This window comes from Heterodontus francisci, chromosome 18 (genome assembly GCF_036365525.1).
Source record: "Heterodontus francisci isolate sHetFra1 chromosome 18, sHetFra1.hap1, whole genome shotgun sequence".
NCBI classification, from domain to species: domain Eukaryota; kingdom Metazoa; phylum Chordata; class Chondrichthyes; order Heterodontiformes; family Heterodontidae; genus Heterodontus; species Heterodontus francisci.
The window spans coordinates 80,164,342-80,182,297 of NC_090388.1; the positions used below are offsets into that span (position 1 = coordinate 80,164,342).

The window sequence follows — 17,956 nt, forward strand, 5'->3', positions numbered from 1 at the left end:
TCCCCATGCACTCCTACTGAAACTTACAATCTGCTCCTGACGAGCCTTTCAGTGAACTCAACAGCCAATTAATTGGAGACATGCAGCCTGTTCCCTCCCTCCTGGGCCCCTTTAAAAATTGCTTCATGCTCCAGAGGCGGGAGGACCCAGTGCCAGTCTCTGAGAATGCAATTTTCAAATCGTGCCTGCACCCACTCCCACCCCCACTGGCATTTGAAAATCCAGCCAAGCTTGTATATAAGGATCGAACATGCGAGTGAGATACTGGAGGACTACTTCATTTGAGGAGGCAATATCTTCAGGAAAGCAGGAGGTGAAAATTGGGGAGAAAATGAAAAATTTATCAGATTACGCTGGATATCTGCTGCACAGTACAGGAATACAGCTGGTGCTGCAGTACTTAGCACCTGATTGCAATTTCCCTCCCCTTCTGCTCTGGCGATTTCTGACACGCAATATGGCAGCCTACTGCTAGACAGCACGAAATCAGGTAATACGGGATTGCTCTGGGTGATCGGTAAGTCACCATCATCCCATTGATCACTTAGCCCCTGCATTCTCCCTCTCTCCAATGCTGCAAGCAAAATGTCAACAAAGAAGAAAGAGTGGCATTCATATAGCACCTTTCACAGCCTCAGGAAATCCCAAAGCGTTTTATAACCAATAATGTACTTTTGAAGTGTCACTGTTGCCGATGTAGGAAGCAAAATAGGATACTTTCGAAGTGCATGTGCTGTTTTTGCTTGCAATGTTGGATGTTGATTTTTAGGCTATGGTTCACAGGTGAATGCAATGGTGAAGTATGCAAACAATGACTCCTTCAGTGGCCAGCACAGGTATCTGTAGAGGAAGTTGAGAGCCGGGAGTGCCATAAATACAGCCCGGGGATTGGTGCGCGGCCTCACCTATACAAATACAGCATGGGGATTGGAGCGCGGCCTCGCCTAGATAAATACAGCCCAGGGATCTGGGCACGGCCTCACCTAGATAAATACAGACCGGGGATCGGACCACGGCATCACCGAAATAAATACAGCCCAGGGATCTGGGCGCGGCCTCACCTATACAAATACAGCCCGGGGATTGGGGAGCGGCCTCACCGATATAAATACAGCCCGGGGATCTGGGCGCGGCCTCACCTATATAAATACAGCCGGGGATCGGGGCGCAACCTCACCTGCATAAATACAGCCCGGGGATCGGGGCGCGGCATCACTGATATAAATACAGCCCGGGGATTGGAGCGAGGCATCACCGATATAAATACAGCCCGGGGATCGGGGTGCGGCATCACTGATATAAATACAGCCCGGGGATTGGAGCGCGGCATCACCGATATAAATACAGCCCGGGGATCGGGGCGTGGCCTCGCCTATACAAATACAGCCCGGGGATCTGGGCACGGCCTCACCGATATAAATACAGCCCGGGGATTGGAGCGCGGCATCACCGATATAAATACAGCCCGGGGATCGGGGCGCGGCATCACTGATATAAATACAGCCCGGGGATTGGAGCGCGGCATCACCGATATAAATACAGCCCGGGGATCGGGGCGTGGCCTCGCCTATACAAATACAGCCCGGGGATCTGGGCACGGCCTCACCGATATAAATACAGCCCGGGGATCGGGGCGTGGCCTCACCTATGTAAATACAGCCCGGGGATCGGGACGAGGCCTCACCGATATAAATACAGCACGGGGATCGGGGCGCGGCCTCACCTGCATAAATACAGCCCGGGGATCGGGGCACAACCTCACCTGTATAAATACAGACCGGGGATCGGGGCGCGGCCTCACCGATATAAATACAGCACGGGGATCGGGGCGCGGCCTCACCTGCATAAATACAGCCCGGGGATCGGGGCACAACCTCACCTGTATAAATACAGACCGGGGATCGGGGCGCGGCCTCACCGATATAAATACAGCACGGGGATCGGGGCGCGGCCTCACCTGCATAAATACAGCCCGGGGATCGGGGCACAACCTCACCTGTATAAATACAGACCGGGGATCGGGGCGCGGCCTCACCGATATAAATACAGCACGGGGATCGGGGCGCGGCCTCACCTGTATAAATACAGCCCGGGGATCGGGGCGCGGCATCACCGATATAAATACAGCCCGGGGATCGGGGCGCGGCATCACCGATATAAATACAGCACAGGGATTGGAGCGAGGCATCACCGATATAAATACAGCACAGGGACTGGAGCGCGGCATCACCGATATAAATACAGCCCGGGGATCGGAGCGCGGCCTCACCTGTATAAATACAGCCCGGGGATCGGGGCGTGGCCTCGCCTATACAAATACAGCCCGGGGATCTGGGCACGGCCTCACCGATATAAATACAGCCCGGGGATCGGGGCGCGGCCTCACCTATACAAATACAGCCCGGGGATTGGAGCACGGCATCACCGATATAAATACAGCCCGGGGATCGGGGCGCGGCCTCACCTGTATAAATACAGCCCGGGGATCGGGGCGTGGCCTCACCTATACAAATACAGCACGGGGTTTGGAGCGCGGCATCACCGATATAAATACAGCCCGGGGATCGGGGCGCGGCCTCACCTGCACAAATACAGACCGGGGATCGGGGCGCGGCCTCACCTGTATAAATACAGCCCGGGGATCGGACCTCTGCCTCACCAAGACAAATACATCCCGGGGATCGGAGCACGGCCGCACCTATATAAATACAGCCCAGGGATTTGGGCGTGGCCTCACCTGTATAAGTACAGCCCAGGGGTCGGAGCGCAGCCTCACCTGTATAAATACAGCCCGGGGATCGGACCACGGCCTCACCTATATTAATATAATCCGGGGATCGGACCAGAGCCTCACCTATACAAATACATCGGGATCGGAGCACGGCCTCACCTATATAAATACACCCCAGGAATCGGGGCGTGGCCTCATTTGTATAAATACAGCCCGGGGATCGGACCACGGCCTCACCTATATAAATACAACCCGGGGATTTGGGCGTGGCCTCACCTGTATAAATACAGCCCGGGGATCTGGGCGCGGCCTCACCTGCATAAATACAGGCCGGGGATTGGAATGCGGCTCACCTGTATAAATATAGCCCAGGGATATGAGCGCGGCCTCACCTGTATAAATACAGCACGTGGATCGGACCACGGCCTCACCTAAATAAATACAGCCCGGGGATCGGGGCGCGGCCTCACCTGTATAAATACAGCCCGGGGATCGGGGCGCGGCCTCGCCTGTATAAATACAGCCCGGCGATCGGGGCGCGGCCTCGCCTGCATAAATACAGCCCGGGGATCGGGGCGCGGCCTTGCCTGTATAAATACAGCCCGGGGATCGGGGCACGGCCTCACCAGTATAAATACAGCCTGGGGATCTTGGCGCGGCCTCACCTGTATAAGTACAGCCCGGGGATCTGGGCACGGCCTCACCTGTATAAATACAGCCCAGGGATCGGGGCACGGCCTCACCTGTATAAATACAGCCCGGGGATCGGGGCGTGGCCTCGCCTATACAAATACAGCCCGGGGATCTGGGCACGGCCTCACCGATATAAATACAGCCCGGGGATCGGGGCGCGGCCTCACCTATACAAATACAGCCCGGGGATTGGAGCACGGCATCACCGATATAAATACAGCCCGGGGATCGGGGCGCGGCCTCACCTGTATAAATACAGCCCGGGGATCGGGGCGTGGCCTCACCTATACAAATACAGCACGGGGTTTGGAGCGCGGCATCACCGATATAAATACAGCCCGGGGATCGGGGCGCGGCCTCACCTGCACAAATACAGACCGGGGATCGGGGCGCGGCCTCACCTGTATAAATACAGCCCGGGGATCGGACCTCTGCCTCACCAAGACAAATACATCCCGGGGATCGGAGCACGGCCGCACCTATATAAATACAGCCCAGGGATTTGGGCGTGGCCTCACCTGTATAAGTACAGCCCAGGGGTCGGAGCGCAGCCTCACCTGTATAAATACAGCCCGGGGATCGGACCACGGCCTCACCTATATTAATATAATCCGGGGATCGGACCAGAGCCTCACCTATACAAATACATCGGGATCGGAGCACGGCCTCACCTATATAAATACACCCCAGGAATCGGGGCGTGGCCTCATTTGTATAAATACAGCCCGGGGATCGGACCACGGCCTCACCTATATAAATACAACCCGGGGATTTGGGCGTGGCCTCACCTGTATAAATACAGCCCGGGGATCTGGGCGCGGCCTCACCTGCATAAATACAGGCCGGGGATTGGAATGCGGCTCACCTGTATAAATATAGCCCAGGGATATGAGCGCGGCCTCACCTGTATAAATACAGCACGTGGATCGGACCACGGCCTCACCTAAATAAATACAGCCCGGGGATCGGGGCGCGGCCTCACCTGTATAAATACAGCCCGGGGATCGGGGCGCGGCCTCGCCTGTATAAATACAGCCCGGCGATCGGGGCGCGGCCTCGCCTGCATAAATACAGCCCGGGGATCGGGGCGCGGCCTTGCCTGTATAAATACAGCCCGGGGATCGGGGCACGGCCTCACCAGTATAAATACAGCCTGGGGATCTTGGCGCGGCCTCACCTGTATAAGTACAGCCCGGGGATCTGGGCACGGCCTCACCTGTATAAATACAGCCCAGGGATCGGGGCACGGCCTCACCTGTATAAATACAGCCCAGGGATCGGGGCACGGCCTCACCTGTATAAATACAGCCCAGGGATCGGGGCACGGCCTCACCTGTATAAATACAGCCCAGGGATCGGGGCACGGCCTCACCTGTATAAATACAGCCCGGGGATCGGGGCACGGCCTCACCTGTATAAATGCAGCCCGGGGATCGGGGCACGGCCTCACCTGTATAAATACAACCTGGGGATCGGGGCGCGGCCTCACCTGTTTAAATACAGCCCGGGGATCGGGGCACGGCCTCACCTGTATAAATGCAGCCCGGGGATCGGGGCACGGCCTCACCTGTATAAATACAACCCGGGGATCGGGGCGCGGCCTCACCTGTATAAATACAGCCCGGGGATTGGGGAGCGGCCTCACCTGTCTCAATACAGCCCTGGGATCGGGACGCGGCCTCACCTACATAAATACAGCCCGGGGATCTGGGCGCGGCCTCACCTGTATAAATACAGCCCGGGGATCGGGGCGCGACCTCACCTGTATAAATACAGCCCGGGGATCGGGGCGCCACCTCACCTATATAAATACAGCCCGGGGATTGGGGCGCCACCTCACCTCTAAAAATACAGCCCGGGGATCGGGGCGCGGCCTCACCTGTATACATACAGCCCGGGGATCGGGGCGCGGCCTCACCTGTTTGAATACAGCCCGGGGATCGGGGCGCGACCTCACCTGTATAAATACAACTCGGGGATCGGGGAGCGGCCTCACCTATATAAATACAACCCGGGGATTTGGGCGCGGCCTCACCTGCATAAATACAGCCCGGGGATCGGAACGCGGCCTCGCCTGTACAAATACAGCCCGGGGATCGGGGCGCGGCCTCACCTAGATAAATACATCCCGGGGATCGGAGCACGGCCTCACCTAGATAAATACATCCCGGGGATCGGAGCACGGCCGCACCTATATAAATACAGCCCAGGGATTTGGGCGCGGCCTCACCTGTATAAGTACAGCCCAGGGGTCGGAGCGCGGCCTCATCTGTACAAATACAGCCCGGGGATCGAACCACGGCGTCAACTATATAAATACAGCCCAGGGATTTGGGCGCGGCCTCACCTGTATAAATACAGCCCAGGGGTCGGAGCGCGGCCTCACCTGAATAAATACAGCCCGGGGATCGGACCTCTGCCTCACCTGTATAAATACAGCCCTCGGATCATACCACGGCCTCACCTATATTAATATAATCCGGGGATCGGACCAGAGCCTCACCTATACAAATACATCGGGATCGGAGCACGGCCTCACCTATATAAATACAACCCGGGGATTTGGGCGTGGCCTCACCTGTATAAATACAGCCCGGGGATCTGGGCGCGGCCTCACCTACATAAATACAGGCCGGGGATCGGAATGCGGCTCACCTGTATAAATATAGCCCAGGGATATGAGCGCGGCCTCACCTGTATAAATACAGCACGTGGATCGGACCACGGCCTCACCTAAATAAATACAGCCCGGGGATCGGGGCGCGGCCTCACCTGTATAAATACAGCCCGGGGATCGGGGCACGGCCTCGCCTGTTTGAATACAGCCCGGGGATCGGGGCGCGGCCTCACCTATATAAATACAGCCCGGGGATCTGGGCACGGCCCCACCTGTTTGAATACAGCCCGGGGATCGGGGCGCGACCTCACCTGTATAAATACAACTCGGGGATCGGGGAGCGGCCTCACCTATATAAATACAACCCGGGGATTTGGGCGCGGCCTCACCTGCATAAATACAGCCCGGGGATCGGAACGCGGTCTCAGCTGTATAAATACAGCCCGGGGATTGGGGCGTGGCCTCGCCTGTACAAATACAGCCCGGGGATCTGGGCACGGCCTCACCGATATAAATACAGCCCGGGGATCGGGGCGCGGCCTCACCTATACAAATACAGCCCGGGGATTGGAGCGCGGCCTCAGCGGTATAAATACAGCCTGGGGATCGGGGCGCGGCCTCACCTATACAAATACAGCCCGGGGATCGGGGCGCGGCCTCACCTGTATAAATACAGACCGGGGATCTGGGCACAACCTCACCTGTATAAATACAGACCAGGGATCGGACCTCTGCCTCACCAAGACAAATACATCCCGGGGATCGGAGCATGGCCGCACCTATATAAATACAGCCCAGGGATTTGGGCGCGGCCTCACCTGTATAAATACAGCCCGGGGATCGGACCTCAGCCTCACCTGTATAAATACAGCCCTAGGATCATACCACGGCCTCACCTATATTAATATAATCCGGGGATCGGACCAGAGCCTCACCTATACAAATACATCCCGGGGATCGGAGCACGGCCTCAACTATATAAATACAACCCGGGGATTTGGGCGCGGCCTCACCTGTATAAATACAGCCCGGGGATCTGGGCGCGGCCTCACCTGCATAAATACAGGCCGGGGATCGGAATGCGGCTCACCTGTATAAATATAGCCCAGGGACATGAGCGCGGCCTCACCTGTATAAATACAGCACGTGGATCGGACCACGGCCTCAGCTATATAAATACAACCAGGGGTTCTGGGCGCGGCCACACCTGTCTAAATACAGCCCGGGGATCGGAGCGCGGCCTCACCTGTATAAGTACAGCCCGGGGATCGGGGCGCGGCCTCACCTGTATAAGTACAGCCCGGGGATCGGGGCGCGGCCTCACCTGTATAAATACAGCCCGGGGATCGGGGCGCGGCCTCACCAGTATAAATACAGCCTGGGGATTTGGCGCGGCCTCACCAACATAAATACAGCCCGGGGATCTGGGCGCGGCCTCACCTATATAAATACAGCCCAGGGATCGGGGCACGGCCTCACCTGTATAAATACAGCCCGGGGATCTGGGCGCGGCCTCACCTGTATAAATAGAGCCCGGGGATTGGGGAACGGCCTCACCTATATAAATACAGCCCGAGGATCGGAGCACGGACTCACCTATATAAATACAGCCCAGGGATCGGGGCGCGGCCTCACCTGTATACATACAGCCCGGGGATCGGGGCGCGGCCTCACCTGTATAAATACAGCCCGGGGATCTGGGCGCGGCCTCACCTGTATAAATAGAGCCCGGGGATCGGGGAACGGCCTCACCTATATAAATACAGCCCGAGGATCGGAGCACGGACTCACCTATATAAATACAGCCCAGGGATCGGGGCGCGGCCTCACCTGTATACATACAGCCCGGGGATCAGGGCGCGGCCTCACCAACATAAATACAGCCCGGGGATCGGGGCACGGCCTCACCTGTATAAATTCAGCCCAGGGATCGGGGTGCGGCCTCACCGAGATAAATACAGCCCGGGGATTGGGGAGCAGCCTCACCTACATAAATACAGCACGGGGATCTGGGCGCGGCCTAACCTGTATAAATACAGCCCGGGGATCTGGGCACGGCCTCACCTATATATATATAGCCCGGGGATCGGGGCGCGGCCTCACCTGTATAAATACAGCCCGGGGATCTGGGCGCGCCACCTCGCCTATATAAATACAACCCGGGGATCGGGGGGTGGCCTCACCTCTATAAATACAGCCCGGGGATCGGGGCGCGGCCTCACCTGTATAAATACAGCCCGGGGATCTGGGCGGGCCACCTCGCCTATATAAATACAACCCGGGGATCGGGGGGTGGCCTCACCTCTATAAATACAGCCCGGGGATTGGGGAGCGGCCTCACCTGTATCACTACAGCCCGGGGATCGGGACGCGGCCTCACCTGCATAAATACAGCCCGGGGATCTGTGCGCGGCCTCACCTGTATAAATACAGCCCGGGGATTGGGGAGCGGCCTCACCTACATAAATACAGCCCGGGGATCTGGGCGCGGCCTCACCTGTATAAATACAGCCCGGGGATCTGGGCACGGCCTCACCTATATAAATACAGCCCGGGGATCGGGGCGCGGCCTCACCTGTATAAATACAGCCCGGGGATCGGGGCGCGGCCTCACCTATATAAATACAGCCCGGGGATCTGGGCGCGGCCTGACCTATATAAATACAGCCGGGGATCGGGGCGCGACCTCACCTGTATAAATACAGCCTGGGGATCGGGGCGCGGCCTCACCTGTATAAATACAGCCCGGGGATCGGGGCGCCACCTCACCTGTATAAATACAGCCCGGGGATCGGGGTGCCACCTCACCTATATAAATACAACCCGGGGATCGGGGGGTGGCCTCACCTCTATAAATACAGCCCGGGGATCGGGGCGCGGCCTCACCTGTATACATACAGCCCGGGGATCGGGGCGCGGCCTCACCAACATAAATACAGCCCGGGGATCTGGGCACGGCCTCACCTGTATAAATATAGCCTGGGGATCTGGGCGCGGCCTCACCTGTATAAATATAGCCTGGGGATCTGGGCGCGGCCTCACCTGCATAAATACAGCCCGGGGATCGGAACGCGGCTCACCTGTATAAATATAGCCCGGGGATCTGAGCGCGGCCTCAGCGATATAAATACAACCCGGGGATTGGACCACGGCCTCACCTAATTAAATACAACCCGGGGTTCTGGGCGCGGCCTCAGCTGTATAAATACAGCCCGGGGATCGGAGCGCGGCCTCACCTGTATAAATACAACCCGGGGATCGGACCACGGCCTCACCTGGACAAATACATCCCGAGGATCGGAGCACGGCCGCACCTATATAAACACAACCCAGGGATCGGGGTGTGGCCTCATTTGTATAATTACAGCCCGGGGATCGGACCTCTGCCTCACCTGTATAAATACAGCCCTAGGATCATACCACGGCCTCACCTATATTAATATAACCCGGGGATCGGACCAGAGCCTCACCTATACAAATACATCCCGGGGATCGGAGCACGGCCTCAACTATATAAATACAACGCAGGGATCGGGGCGTGGCCTCAATTGTATAAATACAGCCCGGGGATCGGACCACGGCCTCACCTATATAAATACAACCCGGGGATTTGGGCGCGGCCTCACCTGTATAAATACAGCCCAGGGATCTGGGCACGGCCTCACCTGTATAAATACAGCACGTGGATCGGACCACGGCCTCACCTTTATAAATACAACCCGGGGTTCTGGGCGCGGCCTCACCTGTATAAATACAGCCCGGGGATCGGAGCGCGGCCTCACCTGTATAAATACAGCCCGGGGATCGGGGCGCGGCCTCGCCTGCATAAATACAGCCCGGGGATTGGGGCGCGGCCTCACCGGTATAAATACAGCCTGGGGATTTGGCGCGGCCTCACCTGTATAAGTACAGCCCGGGGATCTGGGCGCGGCCTCACCTTTATAAATACAGCCCAGGGATCGGGGCACGGCCTCACCTGTATAAATACAGCCCGGGGATCGGGGCGCGGCCTCACCTGTATAAATAGAGCCCGGGGATCGGGGAACGGCCTCATTGTATAAATACAGCCCGAGGATCGGAGCACGGACTCACCTATATAAATACAGCCCAGGGATCGGGGCACGGCCTCACCTGTATAAATTCAGCCCAGGGATCGGGGCGCGGCCTCACCTCTATAAATACAGCCCGGGGATTGGGGAGCAGCCTCACCTGTATCAATACAGCCCGGGGATCGGGACAAGGCCTCACCTACATAAATACAGCACGGGGATCTGTGCGCGGCCTCACCTGTATAAATACAGCCCGGGGATCTGGGCACGGCCTCACCTGTATAAATACAGCCCGGGGATCTGGGCACGGCCTCACCTGTATAAATACAGCCCGGGGATCTGGGCACGGCCTCACCTGTATAAATACAGCCAGGGGATTGGGGAGCGGCCTCACCTACATAAATACAGCCCGGGGATCTGGGCGCGGCCTCACCTGTATAAATACAGCCCGGGGATCTGGGCACGGCCTCACCTGTATAAATACAGCCCGGGGATCTGGGCGCGCCACCTCGCCTATATAAATACAGCCCGGGGATCGGGGCGCTGCCTTAGCTGTATAAATACAGCCCAGGGATCGGGGCGCTGCCTTAGCTGTGTAGATACAGCCCGGGGATCGGGGCACGGCCTCACCTGTATAAATTCAGCCCGGGGATCGGGGCGTGGCTTCACCTGTGTAAATACATCCCGGGGATCTGGGCACGGCCTCACCTGTATAAATACAGCTCGGGGATCGGGGCGCAGCCTCACCTGTATAAATACAGCTCGGGGATCGGGGCGCAGCCTCACCAGTATAAATACAGCACCGGGATCGGGGCGTGGCCTCACCTGTGTAAATACAGCCCGGGGATTGGGGAGCGGCCTCACCTTTATAAATACAGCCCGGGGATCGGGGCACGGCCTCACCTGTATAAATACAGCTCGGGGATCGGGGCGCAGCCTCACCAGTATAAATACAGCACCGGGATCGGGGCGTGGCCTCACCTGTGTAAATACAGCCCGGGGATCGGGGCGCGGCCTCACATAGATAAATACAGGCCGGGGATCGGAGCGCGGCCTCACCTATCTCAATACAGCCCGGCGATCGGACCACGGCCTCACCTGTATAAATACAGCTCGGGGATCGGGGCGCGGACTCACCGGTATAAATACAGCTCGGGGATCGGGGCACGGCCTAACCTGTATAAATACAGCCCAGGGATCGGGGCGCGGCCTCACCTATATAAATACAGCCCGGGGATCGGGGCGCGGCCTCACCTGTATAAATACAGCCCGGGGATCTGGGCGCGGCCTCACCTGTATTAATACAGCTCGGGGATAGGGGCGTGGCCTCACCTGTGTAAATACAGCCCGGGGATCGGGGCACGGCCTCACCTGTATAAATACAGCTCGGGGATTGGGGCGTGGCCTCACCTGTATAAATACAGCCCAGGGATCGGGGCGCTGCCTTCGCTGTATAAATACAGCTCGGGGATCGGGGCGTGGCCTCACCTGTGTAAATACAGCCCGGGGATCGGGGCATGGCCTCACCTGTGTAAATACAGCCCGGGGATCGGAGCACGGCCTCACCTGTATAAATACAGCCCGGGGATCGAGGCGCCGCCTCACCTGTATAAATGCAATCCGGGGTTCGGGGCATGGCCTCACGTATATCAATACAACCCGGGGATCGGGGCTCGGCCTCACCTATATAAATACAGCCCGGGAATCGGACCCAGCCTCACCTATATAAATTCAGCCTGGGGATTGGGCCCAGCCTCACCTATATAAATACAGCCCGGGAATCGGACCCAACCTCACCTATATAAATACAGCCTGGGAATTGGACCCAGCCTCACCTATATAAATACAGCCCGGGAATTGGACCCAGCCTCACCTATATAAATTCAGCCTGGGTATTGGGCCCAGCCTCACCTATATAAATTCAGCCTGGGTATTGGGCCCAGCCTCACCTATATAAATACAGCCTGGGTATTGGGCCCAGCCTCACCTATATAAATACAGCTCGGGGCCATTTCAGCTGCTGGAGAAACAGATTGAAAAACAACTGTGACATCACAGGAAACTAATAAGTTGATTGGCATGTAGGTGCTTCGTGCAAGGGACAGCGTGAATAGGTAGCTTAGGACACCAGATTTAAGGTCGATCTGTAAAGAGAACTAACACTATAAAGTGATATAAATAAAATATAAAATAAAATAGCGAGAACACAACTTTAATTGCAGGTGGTACTAGCATTTAATCAGTACATTAAATTCTACTATACATAGGAATTATTTTAAGTTAATTAAGAAAGTAATTTAAATAGATTAACTAATCGCATAAGTAACAAATGCAGGACAGGTGTTATGTTGCAGCTGTGGTATGTGGGAGCTTTTGGGTGCCAAGACAATTCAGCACGAACACGTCTGCAGAAAGTGTAAGCAGCTAGAGGAATTGCGGAACAGGATTATTGATCTGGAAGCCAAACTGTGCAACACAAGGGAGGGGGAGAAATACCTGGACACTTTGTTCCAGAAGACGATACCACCTCTTAGAACAGGGTCATTTGTTTTGGTCTGCAGTGAGGGACAGGAGGATGTGACCCTGTGAGAGGCAGGTAGTGGAGGAGCCTTAGATTTTGCAATTGTCAAGCAGGTTTGAGGTGCTCTCAACCTGTTTGGATGAAAGTGAGGTCTGCAAGGTGGATGAGCAGACTGGCCATGGCACTGTGGGACAGGAAACCATTCAAGTGGGGGGAGCAAACAGATATGTAGTTGTAGTAGGAGATAGCATAGTGAGGGGGATTGACACTGTTCTGTGCAGCCAGGAGCATGAGTCCAGAAGGCTGTGTTGCTTACCCGGTGCCAGGGTTCGGGACACTGCTCAGGGCTGAACAAGAACTTGGAGTGAGAGAGGGAAGATCCAGTTGTCGTGGTCTATGTAGGTACCAAAGACATAGGTAGGACTAGGAAAGAGGTTCTGCTTAGACAGTGTGAGGAGCTAGGCACCAAATTGAAGAGCAGAACCTCAAAGGTAATAATCTCTGGATTATTACCTGAACCACATGCCAATTGGCAAAGGGCACATAAGATTAGTGAAATGAATATGTGGCTGAAAGATTGGTGTGGGAGAAGTGGGTTTTGGTTTGTGGGACACTGGCACTTTTTCTTTCTTTTTTTTTTTTCTTTATGGGCCTCCTTATCTCGAGAGACAATGGATACGCGCCTGGAGGTGGTCAGTGGTTTGTGAAGCAGCGCCTGGAGTGGCTATAAAGGCCAATTCTGGAGTGACAGGCTCTTCCACAGGTGCTGCAGAGAAATTTGTTTGTTGGGGCTGTTGCACAGTTGGCTCTCCCCTTGCGCCTCTGTCTTTTTTCCTGCCAACTACTAAGTCTCTTCGACTCGCCACAATTTAGCCCTGTCTTTATGGCTGCCCGCCAGCTCTGGCGAATGCTGGCAACTGACTCCCACGACTTGTGATCAATGTCACACGATTTCATGTCGCGTTTGCAGACGTCTTTATAACGGAGACATGGACGGCCGGTGGGTCTGATACCAGTGGCGAGCTCGCTGTACAATGTGTCTTTGGGGATCCTGCCATCTTCCATGCGGCTCACATGGCCAAGCCATCTCAAGCGCCGCTGACTCAGTAGTGTGTATAAGCTGGGGATGTTGGCCGCTTCAAGGACTTCTGTGTTGGAGATATAGTCCTGCCACCTGATGCCAAGTATTCTCCGAAGGCAGCGAAGATGGAATGAATTGAGACGTCGCTCTTGGCTGGCATACGTTGTCCAGGCCTCGCTGCCGTAGAGCAAGGTACTGAGGACACAGGCCTGATACACTCGGACTTTTGTGTTCCGTGTCAGTGCGCCATTTTCCCACACTCTCTTGGCCAGTCTGAACATAGCAGTGGAAGCCTTACCCATGCGCTTGTTGATTTCTGCATCTAGAGACAGGTTACTGGTGATAGTTGAGCCTAGGTAGGTGAACTCTTGAACCACTTCCAGAGCGTGGTCGCCAATATTGATGGATGGAGCATTTCTGACATCCTGCCCCATGATGTTCGTCTTCTTGAGGCTGATGGTTAGGCCAAATTCATTGCAGGCAGACGCAAACCTGTCGATGAGACTCTGCAGGCATTCTTCAGTGTGAGATGTTAAAGCAGCATCGTCAGCAAAGAGGAGTTCTCTGATGAGGACTTTCCGTACTTTGGACTTCGCTCTTAGACGGGCAAGGTTGAACAACCTGCCCCCTGATCTTGTGTGGAGGAAAATTCCTTCTTCAGAGGATTTGAACGCATGTGAAAGCAGCAGGGAGAAGAAAATCCCAAAAAGTGTGGGTGCGAGAACACAGCCCTGTTTCACACCACTCAGGATAGGAAAGGGCTCTGATGAGGAGCCACCATGTTGAATTGTGCCTTTCATATTGTCATGGAATGAGGTGATGATACTTAGTAGCTTTGGTGGACATCCGATCTTTTCTAGTAGTCTGAAGAGACCACGTCTGCTGATGAGGTCAAAGGCTTTGGTGAGATCAATGAAAGCAATGTAGAGGGGCATCTGTTGTTCACGGCATTTCTCCTGTATCTGACGAAGGGAGAACAGCATGTCAATAGTCGATCTCTCTGCACGAAAGCCACACTGTGCCTCAGGGTAGACGCGCTCGGCCAGCTTCTGGAGCCTGTTCAGAGCGACTCGAGCAAAGACTTTCCCCACTATGCTGAGCAGGGAGATTCCACGGTAGTTGTTGCAGTCACCGCGGTCACCTTTGTTTTTATAGAGGGTGATGATGTTGGCATCGCGCATGTCCTGGGGTACTGCTCCCTCGTCCCAGCACAGGCATAGCAGTTCATGTAGTGCTGAGAGTATAGCAGGCTTGGCACTCTTGATTATTTCAGGGGTAATGCTGTCCTTCCCAGGGGCTTTTCCGCTGGCTAGGGAATCAATGGCATCACTGAGTTCCGATTTGGTTGGCTGTATGTCCAGCTCACCCATGACTGGTAGAGGCTGGGCTGCATTGAGGGCAGTCTCAGTGACAGCATTCTCCCTGGAGTACAGTTCTAGGTAGTGCTCAACCCAGCGGTCCATCTGTTTGCGTTGGTCAGTGATTTTGTCCCCCGATTTAGATTTGAGGGGGGTGATCTTCTTGATGGTTGGCCCAAGAGCTCTCTTCATGCCATCATACATTCCTCTGATGTTTCCGGTGTCTGAGGCCAGCTGAATATGACTGCATAGGTGTTGCCAGTAGTCGTTTGCGCAACGCCTAGCTGTTCTTTGTGCAGTACTTCTGGCTGCTTTAAGTGCTGCGGATGTTAAATCGCTGGGGGCTTTCTTGTAGTTCAAAAGTGCAATGCGCTTAGCGGCTATGACAGGTTCCAGCTCTTCATTATGAGATTGAAACCAGTCTGCATTTCTCTTCGCACTTTTGCCGTAGGTGGTCAAAGCTGACTCATAGATGGCGTCTCTGATGTGGGCCCACTTGGTCTCAGCATCCCCTGTGGGAGTGTTTTGAAGGGCTGTTACAAGTGAATTTAGAAATTTTTGTAACAGCTGTGGGTGAGAAATTCTGCTCGTGTTGATGCGCGGGTGGCCCTTCTGCTTGGAATGATGCAACTTCTTTGGTCTGAGTCTAACCTTGCTGCACACCAGGGAGTGGTCGGTGTCGCAGTCCGCACTGTGGAAGCTGCGTGTGATTTGAACACTGTTTAAGGCGGCTCGCCTTGTGACAATGAGGTCGAGCTGGTGCCAACGACGTGATCTTGGGTGCCTCCATGAAACCTGGTGACAGGGTTTAGTGTGAAAGAACGAGTTGGTGATGCAGAGGTTATGATAGGTACACAACTCAAGCAGTCTCTGCCCATTCTCATTCATCCTTCCAACGCCATAGCGCCCAAGGCAGGAGGGCCATGAGTCATGGTCGGCCCCAACCCTGGCATTAAAGTCCCCCAGCAGGAATAGGTGTTCGGTGTTGGGGATGCTGCTAATGATGTTATGGAGTTGTTCATAGAACTGGTCTTTAGCTTCAGGTGCGGAACAGAGTGTTGGAGCATAGATGCTGAGTAGGTGTACTGGACCAGAGGTGGTGAGCAGTCGGATGGACAGTATGCGTTCCGAGCCATTTGAGGGAGGCTCTATCATGCTGAGCAAGGAGTTTCTGATGGCGAAGCCCACTCCATGCTGTCTTGGTTCTTCAGGATCCCTGCCCTGCCAGAAGAAGGTGTAGTCTTGCTCTGCTAGAGAGCCACTCGCGGGGAGGCGAGTCTCCTGAAGTGCTGCAATGTCCACATTGAGTCTACTGAGCTCGTTGTTAATGATGGCGGTCTTCCGAGAATCGTTGATTTGTGTAAGGTCTTCCGACAGGCCAGGACACATAGTTCTGACGTTCCAGCTTGCAAAGCGAAGGGCTGGTACCTTCTTTCCTTTTTTCATGTTGTTTGGTGCGGTGTATCAGTCCACCTTTCGGGCAATGACCCTGAGCTCCAAGCACCCATTGAAGCAGGCAGACTGTGGCGGGACAGAACCTTATTGACCGGGGGCTGCCCGGTTTGAGGCGGGCGGTAGCTGTCCAGTGAGGTGCAATGACCTCTCCCACCGACAAAGGCAACCCGTGGCGCCCAGTTTCTACGCCAATTTATCTGGACTTATAACCCGTAACTGCTGCCTTCCGTGTTGTTTCAGTCGCTGTGAGGCAACTATGGAGTGACCTCTCCATGGCGCATGCCTGGGCAAATTTATGGAGGTTGAGAGTTGCCCAGTCGTCAAAACCCCCCTCTCGGCCTTTCTGGTGGGGTCCAAAGGAGTGCAGGACACGACGTTTGGCACCAGTATGGCTGCAGGAACTGCCGGAAACATGCCAAAGGTGACACATGACTGCCTACGGGGTTCCGCTCCGGATTTTCTGTTAGGGTTTACTCCCTTAGCCTTGGTCTCTCCCGAGACGCCCACAAGGCAGTGGGGTTGTTGGGGCCACTACACAGGTGTAGGATGGTGCCGGTGGGAGGAGGGGATGCAAGGGGGAGGGGTAGAGGGAGGGGGTGGGGTGCAGGGGAAGGGGGTGCGGGGTGAAGATGGTGCGAGGGGGGGGGCGGGCTGGGACGGGGTTGTGAGGGGGTGAGCTGAGAGGGTGGAGCAGGGAAGGGGACGGGGGTGGGGGGGGGGGTGGAAGGGGGGTAAAGGGGGGGGAGGGGGGGTGGAATCTGGTGCAGGTAATAAGCCATTTCCTCAGTGCCCACCATCGACGTCCGGAAAGCTCATCCACGTCCTTCGGGAGGTGAAGCATCATTTGGCAGACTTAGAGGTGATTACATTTGTTAAGGGTTTTTTTTTTTTGCAGTGGTTTAAATAAAGGCATGCAGCATTGCCGACAGTGCGCTGCAGATGCTCTCCGAGCCATCTCCCGCGGGCGCTTTGAAGTTGCGGCCGGGGGGGCCGTTCGTGGATGTTTTGGGTGTTCGGGGCACCTTTTCACAGGACTTCTCTCGGGTCCCGCAGCTCCTTCTTCACCTCAATGGACTTACCGCATGCCGTGGCTGCAGACACTCTGGACTGTGAAGACAGCAGGATCGGAGATTAAAGTATCGGCAGCTGTTCTCGTCAGTTTCATCCGGATCAATTTCATTGAGAAAACAAAGAGCAGGTGTGGCTGGGGGAGGGCAGTGGGCCCAGGTAACATACACTAAACTAACTGTTAACTTTTAGATAGGGCTAAAATGAACTGATTTAAAGAGCCAGGGGAATTTAAACAGTTTAAGAGGGCAGATTGGGGGAGAAAACGTTAGGGATGGGAGCAGATGGCCATGGATAGAGTTGAACAGCAAGGGAGCTTCCTAGGGAGCTTCCAGCCCAGGAGCCATCTTGAGGACACTGGCACTAGTACTGGGGAAAGTGGG

General features: G+C 55.5%; 1 protein-coding gene across 1 annotated transcript; it reads left to right on the forward strand.

Moving 5' to 3' along the window:
- Positions 1-920: 920 nt before the first annotated feature.
- On the forward strand, positions 921-11,392 carry LOC137379365 (hornerin-like). Its single transcript, XM_068050070.1, has 9 exons — positions 921-3,060; positions 3,177-4,239; positions 4,343-5,188; positions 5,279-5,851; positions 6,133-6,900; positions 7,185-8,068; positions 9,409-9,903; positions 10,192-10,564; positions 10,735-11,392. The coding sequence occupies exons 1-9, from the start codon at positions 921-923 to the stop codon at positions 11,390-11,392; spliced, it is 7,800 nt and encodes a 2,599-aa protein (XP_067906171.1).
- Positions 11,393-17,956: the final 6,564 nt, after the last annotated feature.